Source organism: Bidens hawaiensis, unplaced genomic scaffold (genome assembly GCF_021521415.1).
Source record: "Bidens hawaiensis isolate Kalapana, Puna unplaced genomic scaffold, B.hawaiensis_p1.1 tig00018720_1, whole genome shotgun sequence".
Taxonomy (NCBI): Eukaryota; Viridiplantae; Streptophyta; class Magnoliopsida; order Asterales; family Asteraceae; genus Bidens; species Bidens hawaiensis.
In genome coordinates this window covers 33694-41795 of record NW_027492834.1, presented here as the reverse complement: position 1 = coordinate 41795, position 8102 = coordinate 33694, and the positions used below count along the sequence as shown (strand labels likewise).

Below are 8102 nucleotides of genomic sequence, written 5' to 3'. Positions count from 1 at the left end.
CACCCAACCTCCGTATCTATCGTCATCGAACAATCGTCCCGATCACTCTTGTCTCACTTTTGACCACCATGCATGTACCTCTCATTTCCATCGCCCTTTCTCCTTTCAGTAGTCGTGTACACACATTTGATTGTATTTGTTTCTTCAGGCGGATTTTGATTGTTATAAAACAGATATTGATGAAGAAACTGGAAGTGATGGTTTTTGTGTTTCAAGTGTTCACTGATCAGTCTAACCGGTTGTAGGTGTTTTATATTTGGTGATGATATAGACACACCACCCCATATCTACACAACAATATGCATGCCATATCTATCACATCATATGTATCCTAAAACATACGTTTACCTCATACGTTACGTATCACTTTTGGCACAACACACACACATTGTAAAATCAATGAACTTATAATAAAGTTATACAAGCCCACACAAACACTATAATAGCTCGTTTACTTCTTATACAATCTAGTATGAACCTTTTTGTTATATCATATAAGCCATATAAAGTCATACCGCCTGTGTCAAAAATGTAAACTTTCACATGATTTGGTGAAAATATATACAACCAATTTGACTTGTCAGTGATGTATGAATAGTATGTCATGGTGTCTAGATGCTGTTTCAATTTCTCTAGTTTGTTTGTGTTACTAATAATAAACTTACGGTCACATGCACTATTAGCTTCCAACATGTGTTTGAAAATTCTAGATTATCAAACCAACAAACCATAATCATAGTTACTAATGAAACCAATCACTCAAAAGAACCTAGAAAGTTCCATCCACATCGCTCAAAAAGTAAACACACATGTAGACACTCAACTCACCACAACCACCACTTACCGGCTAATTCATAAGCCACGTGAGCCGGCCCCTAACTCACTATCGTGGCCCTCTAAATATCCACTCTTTCCCCTATAAAACCCACCTAATAGTAATACCACCACAAACACAATAACAATAACAAGTTAACAACTGCCATCTCTCACATTAATAATAATAATGGCAGTAGTTTCTTCACTCTCCATCACCCGTCTCACCACCACCACTACACCTTCCAAATCTCTCAAACCCAGACTCAATTCCTCACCCATCAGATGCATGTCACAACCACCAGAACCATCTTCAACCGAATCCTCACCAACTCCACCACCGGCGCCAAAAGTCAGTACTAAATTCTCCGACCTACTAGCATTCAGTGGGCCTGCGCCGGAGAGGATCAACGGGAGGCTAGCGATGATAGGGTTCGTGTCGGCGATGGCGGTGGAGTTAAGCAGCGGTCAAGACGTGTTCACTCAGATCTCAAACGGCGGCGTTTCGGTGTTTCTGGGTACCAGTTTGGTGCTGACGTTGGCGTCGTTGGTGCCGTTGTTTAAAGGCGTGCGGGCTGAGGCCAAGTCCAGTGGGCTGATGACGTCAGACGCGGAGTTGTGGAATGGAAGGGTTGCGATGTTGGGGTTGGTGGCGTTGGCGTTTACGGAGTATGTCAAAGGCAGTGCACTTGTATGATCAACTTTTATAAAAAATATATATATAAAAAGTTAAAAAAAATGAAAACAGTGCTATAAAAATTATTTTATTTTCGAATTGTGATTTTAGATGATGTTAAAAAAAAGTGTTTTAGGTACTGTAATGGTTTGTAGACTTACAACTGGGATGTTAGTGGACATGTACTTTACAAGTTGTTCATGAATGGAATCAAGTGTATTGAGTTGTTAGTTTGTGAATTTTCTTGCTTTAAGGAGCTAAGTGTAGCTCTATATACCTGGATATAATCGAATACTGAATCGTTAACCAAAATTAATCCTAATCAAACAAAGCCAATGATTATGGTTAAGTGAATTTGATAAACTTAACTTTCGGTTATGTTTATGGTTAATGTGTCACTAACAGGTTTTAAACAAAACTGAACTGAATTATGTTTGTGATTTTTCCAAATTTTATACTTGTTTATAACACAACTTAGAACACGTAACAAAACGTGAAATCTTCATATTTTAGCTTCAAAACTTCAAAAATAAGCTAGCAACATCATCACAAAACCATTTTCAACTGGAAAAAATGAGTACATTGGACAATTAATCGAACTTAACCGAATCTGACCCGTTAAAGACAGTTAACCAACCTATGGTTAACCGATCAAAAAAGACTTTGCGCACCCCTAATGATAATTGCATCTCGTTATGAAAAGTTTTAAATGGTTTGTTTAGAAATGTTTTAAAGTCTATTCCATGGAGCGTCGGTCAACACCATGACCCAGTTGTTTGTGTAACTGATGATCGGATCAAAAGCGAGCTAACACCTCTTCTGTCTTTGCCATTGGTCATCTCAGGTATAAGACCATGTGTAGTCATAAAGTTCCACATCCAGGGGTTATGCGCCACGTGGCGCCCAGTCAGAGTTATGATTTTGTACAAAAACAGGCTGTAGTCATAACTCTCAACATCCATGGGTTATGCGCCACGTGGCGCCCAGTCACTTTTACAATTTTTGTTTTTTTTTTAATTTTTAATAAGAATAATCAAATAACAATAATATTTTATTAAATAAATATTACAAGAAAATAAAAAAAAAACTATTCGTCGTTGTTGAAACGGGGGGTGGAGAGCTAATCGCACCCGTAACGGAACTCATATACTGTGTCGCGAGCATAATCGCACTCGTAACCGGCTTGTTGGTCGGGCCCAAAAAACTGTTTATATATAGATGGAGGATCCATATATGGTGAATTTTGTGTAAAGGAATTATAGAGTTGTAGAGTTAAAAGAGAAGTTTTATAAATTTGATGAGTTTTGATTGGGAATTAGTTGGTTTAATATATAAAGAAATAATTTTTTTTTTAATTCTCAAAGGTTATATATATAACGGTAATATTTTTTTGATTTGTGTGCCATTTTGCGCGTTTTGTATACAACGCACCAAAAAAACAACATCGCATAACGCAGGGGGGGGCGGGTACCCCCCGCGTTTTCAACCCATAATGCAAACATAACGTTTGCAGTACACATGGTCTAAATTGGCTTGAAGTCATTGGTAAATGCAACTAAGAACATAAAGTCCCCCCCCCCCCCCCCACTTCGTAGAATCTTTGGCTTTAGAACGCTAGGCACAAAATCGGACAAAGCGATCTTGAGATCCAAAATGAGACACTAAAAAGTACCTCGAGAAATGCCGACAAACTTGCAAACTTATCAGTTTGTGGGATCTTTTCCGTTGTAGTACAAGGTGGATGCTGGTGCTCAAAATGCTTCTAACAAAATAGTGAAAGCATTGAAAAAAATGTGAAGTGAAACCACAACTCATTGTCTAATTGGGCCGTTTTAATGCAGTGTCAACCCAATGGGCTTTTAAACGTGTTATTTGTAAAAGGCCCAAGCCAGGTTTGTTTAAGCCTTCTATAAGCATGTGCTGTGCTGGTTATAAATTATAATGTGCCAAAGATTAGAGGTGGGCGAACCGAGCTTTTTTAAGGAACCGAACCGGTAGGAACTGGTTCTTGGTTGGGTCAACAAAGTAAAGAACTGGGTCGGGTAGGAATCGGTTCCGAGTATGCTCGGTTTTTGACCGGTTTTTATTGGGTTTTGCCTAGGTTGATTCGAGTTTTGATTGGGTAGAGGTGAAACCGGTTCCAGTGGGTTCGATTTGGTTCCGAGTATAATTTTTCTGAGAAATTGAAACCTATTCGTATCCATGAATCGGGTACACTAGGTCGGGTCTGGAACCAGGTTTTATGCCCACCTCTACCGAAGATGGTATACTTTTACAATCTCGTGTCCTTAATTATACGAAAAATGAGCATTTTTAATGAGAACTTGCTATACTCTTCACTAAAAGTTTAGCCACCACAATATTCACCCGTCAACGGGCCAAACCAGATACAAACATGTAACGTACACGAACACAACCCCTTTTAAGTTTTAACCTGAAATTTCTAAATTTGTAAAGTTACAACTTACAACAAAACTTCTCTGACAAAAAGGTGTAGATTTTGGAGTATGATTAGAAAACTCGAGTTTGTTGTTCCAAAAAAGAAACTAGTATAAGAAAGGAAAATTTTATTTTATAACAACTCAATATATACAAGTGGAATGTAATAAGCAATGAGACATTGCTCAGTGTTCACCAACATTCAACATTCATGCAATCATTGCATATACAGATTCTCACTGTTGTGAAGATGATGCATTGTTCAAAAATATGCAGACAACTGAGATGTCATCCGCCGCAAACCCCGGCCGTTTACATTTCCATTGAGCGGCTGCATACTCAACTACCCGTTTTGCTGCTTCGTCTCTTTCGGCTTCTGATGATGCAACAATCTCCACCGCCTTTTCATTCGAGACAACATCCCATACCTACATGCATATTATTATTATTACTAAAGTTCATTACTAAAGGGAAAAACTGTTTTTTTTTAATTTAACAGAATTTTGAACAAATTCAAAAGTACAAATGTTAAACCTATTACCTTTTATAGTTAGACCTCAAACACACTATTTTTATCAAACCACATTGGCAAATTATATGTATGATGTTTGGAGTTGAGATAATGAAAGATGATGATATCATACCCCATCAGTCGCCAAGATAACAAAACGATCACGTGTGGTTAAGGTTCTTTGTGTGACATCTGGCTCGGAACTAAGACCGAAATCTTTCACACAAAAGTCACCAAAAGCCCTTGAAAGCGCGAGTCCTGGTCCTTCTGGCATCTCATCAATTAAAGCACGGATCCGTGACACTCCCGGTTCATCATCTGATTCGCACACAATCCCTCCTGACTCGTATATCCTCTCTCTTTCCTCTAAATTAAATCAAGGATAAAAAATAATGTAAGTAACAAACACATACACAAACACATGTTATGTAATATGTATGAGAGCGCTTACGAGGCAAACTTGGTTTGAAGTCTACAGTTAACTGAACGGCTACTAAGCTACCATCATCTGAAGTGGTCCCAAGAACAGCTCTAGAATCACCAACATTCGCCAACACAATAAGATCTCCCTGAAAATAAATAATTATCAGGGAAAAGATATTATTGCAAACCGAAACTGCCACGTCTAAGTTTGACTTTGACCAATAAGGATTTGATCTTTATAGTACCAAATTCGCATTTTTAATATCAATTACCTCGCGTATCAAAGTCAAAGCGGCTGTACCACTGTAAAAAGTATCAATTACAGGATGAATCTCAAGATCATAATCAACAGTAGAACAAGCCTTGAGGAAAGATTTCTTCCACACACCGAACTGATCAAAGTTTGCCTTTTTACACAACTCCCCATCCATCAAGGCCGAACATTTAGCCATTGTTTCCCGCCAATAATACAACAAATAAGCCGGCATCACTTTCTTCACTCGTTTTCCCACAAGATGTCCCCATGGCCCATGCCCATCAAATACTCCACATAACATCACATCTTCTTTCCCTCCAAATCCCTACAAACATATCAGCATTTTAAATTCATAATCTTTATAAAGTTTTAATCTTTTTAATTTTTATATATGGTATGAAAAAGAAACAATACCTCCCATACAATGAAGCCATCTTGGTTAATTCCTTTATTTCCACCCTTAGAATAAGCACACATGTAATTACTAGACCCTTTGGCACAAACGTTACCCGGGGAAGTTAACAATAAACCATTTCTGCGTGCTTCTTTGGCCAAAGCCTCTGTAGCTTCTCGCCCAAGATTAATTCTTCGTTTCTTCCCCTTTTTTGGTGAAATGTTTTTCGTCAATCCGCTCAAAAAGGATGAAAATTGCACCATCTTTTCTGTAATTCAAATGATACCTCAATATTAATGTATGCATGATACCAAAAGTAACATCCACTAATTTATCTAAGGAGTCAACTTTTTATAACTAGTCAACATCAACACACATATAAATCTAAAACAATTTGACTTCTAGCAGTACTGTTTAGTGTTTACCATCATATACTTTGAATCAAATGGAAAACTTTTCATTTTGGATGCTAAACTTTTGGTAGTGAAAACGATGGATAACTAAACTACATAAGATATTACAAAAATTATCAGTGAAACGTCCGTGATCAAATTTTCATATCGAATAAGGTTAAACGAGAGTCACTTTCTTGGACCGCAAAAGAAAAAACAACAAAATGGCAGGAAACGAGTGGTATCATCAACATGTGATTCATAGTGATCTTGGACCTTATAATACATTAATACCATATCAACCGCCCGAATGGACCACTAAACGGCTATTCTCCATAACTGTTACCTTGAGCTTCTTTTAAGTAGCATAAAAATCTTTACATAGAATGATAGTTATGGTATACACCCAAGTAAACTGAAACATATACATACATATTTCTTGTAAAAATGGAACCTTTGGAGGCTTCATATCATTCAATTCATGAAATGACATGATCATTGAATTATTTTTTATTTTAAATATATATATATATATATATATATATATATATATATATATATATATATATATATATATATATATATATATAAAATAATTTAAAAAAATCATTAGTTTGAAAAGATCCCCAGAGTTTTCTAGTTTTGATTTGGCTGATCTAAAATTATTTGATTCCATAAAGAAAAACATTATTTTTAAATTGTTGAAACTCAATAATTTGGTTCAAATTGGCAATGATTCAACTTTCTTTGACCAGTCAACACAAACCTCCTAAGTCCTAAGTCCTAACTCATAAAATTCTTGATCCAAAAACAAATTAATGCTATAGGTTAACTCAAGAACAAATCGATGCGACTCACCAAAATGAAAACGATAAATTTGGATTAAATAACTCTCAGTCTATTATAACCAGAAAAATATAACTCTAAAACTACTGCAAACTCATCGTTTTCGTTTTGGTAAGTTATATCAGCTCGTTCTTGAGTTACCCATAGCCCGGGTTCAAGAATTAACTACAAAATTAAGCTTCATAAAAAATAAAACATATAACTAATAAAGAAGCTAAAAGAACCTTGTTTTCTAGCCAGATTTGCTTCAATGAAGGATCTTTAATGGCAGACAATAGTTACAAAGCAGCCCAGAAGTTGCTTCAGGTAACTTCCACTCCATGTATTTGTCACTAAAGATACTTTCCCAAGTCACTGGGGCATTTATAATAATAACACACACTTTGTGTGCATATCAATTTCCCACAAGTCGCCCTTTGTGTTGATCAAGAGACGGTGTGTGTGTGGATGATATATATGCATATCAATATAGCCCATGTGGTCTAATGGGTCCCCATATGCCATAATCAATAATCACGTGCTAACGTTTATTGGATAACTAATTACCTTTATGGTTTTATGAAGTATCAAGTATAATTTCACTAAGCTCTTTTATGCTATATTTATTTCTTAATACATCCATTTGTCCTTTTTAAATTGCAAGTGTAGCCCAAAGTATGTCTTGCTATTGTTGGGATATGTTATAGACGTAAAGGGTAAACCGAAAAAATATAGGACGAGTATTCGGGTATTGTAAGGCCCGGTTTTATTTAATTAAGTCTTTTGTATTTGTATTAGTCTAGTTTTCGTTTATGTACGTTTACGCTTATATGTAATGGGCCCGAGGCCTCTTGAACTTGTTGCCTATTGGGCTTGTTATTAATGGAATGGTGTATAACATACCCACACTATATAATGTGTGTGTATGGAATACACCACACAACCCTTTGCAAAACAATTATCCAAGTAACTAAAAACTCTCTCAACTCCCTTTCTTTCTTCCAAGTTTCGGCTCCACCATACCCACACACAAGATCCGATATCTCGGTCCAACTAGTTGTGAGGTTGATCCAAGAACAACTAGTATTTAGTTTGTTTTGTTGTTTGATCCGGTTTCGGGACCTACAATTGGTATCAGAGCTTTCGGGCTATACTAGTTGTAGATCTTGGGTCACAACCTTGGATTTTGGTCTTGAGTGTGAAAAGACGGAATTTTGGAGAAAATAATTGGTTTTTCGGGTTCTTTTGTTCTTGAAGTTCTTAAGTTTTTTTGGTGTTCTTGCTCAAGAAGATGGTTTGAAGTTGTTAAAGTTGGTGTTTGTGGCTTGTTAATCTTGAAGATTTGTGTTTGTGTGTTGCATGTGATACTTGCT

The 8102-nt window shown here is 36.5% G+C and overlaps 2 protein-coding genes across 2 annotated transcripts; one reads left to right on the top strand and one right to left on the bottom strand.

Annotated features, from left to right (window-relative positions):
* Positions 1 to 980: 980 nt before the first annotated feature.
* LOC143556741 (early light-induced protein 2, chloroplastic-like) lies at positions 981 to 1605 on the top strand. Its single transcript, XM_077045996.1, has one exon. The coding sequence runs from the start codon at positions 1004 to 1006 to the stop codon at positions 1508 to 1510; it is 507 nt and encodes a 168-aa protein (XP_076902111.1). The 5' UTR covers positions 981 to 1003; the 3' UTR covers positions 1511 to 1605.
* Positions 1606 to 4039: 2434 nt separating this feature from the next.
* LOC143556751 (putative protein phosphatase 2C 34) lies at positions 4040 to 7175 on the bottom strand. The gene is made up of 6 exons (XM_077046003.1): positions 6975 to 7175; positions 5533 to 5780; positions 5135 to 5443; positions 4891 to 5008; positions 4573 to 4805; positions 4040 to 4356 (listed from the first exon to the last, which is right to left on the bottom strand). The coding sequence occupies exons 2-6, from the start codon at positions 5773 to 5775 to the stop codon at positions 4165 to 4167; spliced, it is 1095 nt and encodes a 364-aa protein (XP_076902118.1). The 5' UTR covers positions 5776 to 5780; positions 6975 to 7175; the 3' UTR covers positions 4040 to 4164.
* Positions 7176 to 8102: the final 927 nt, after the last annotated feature.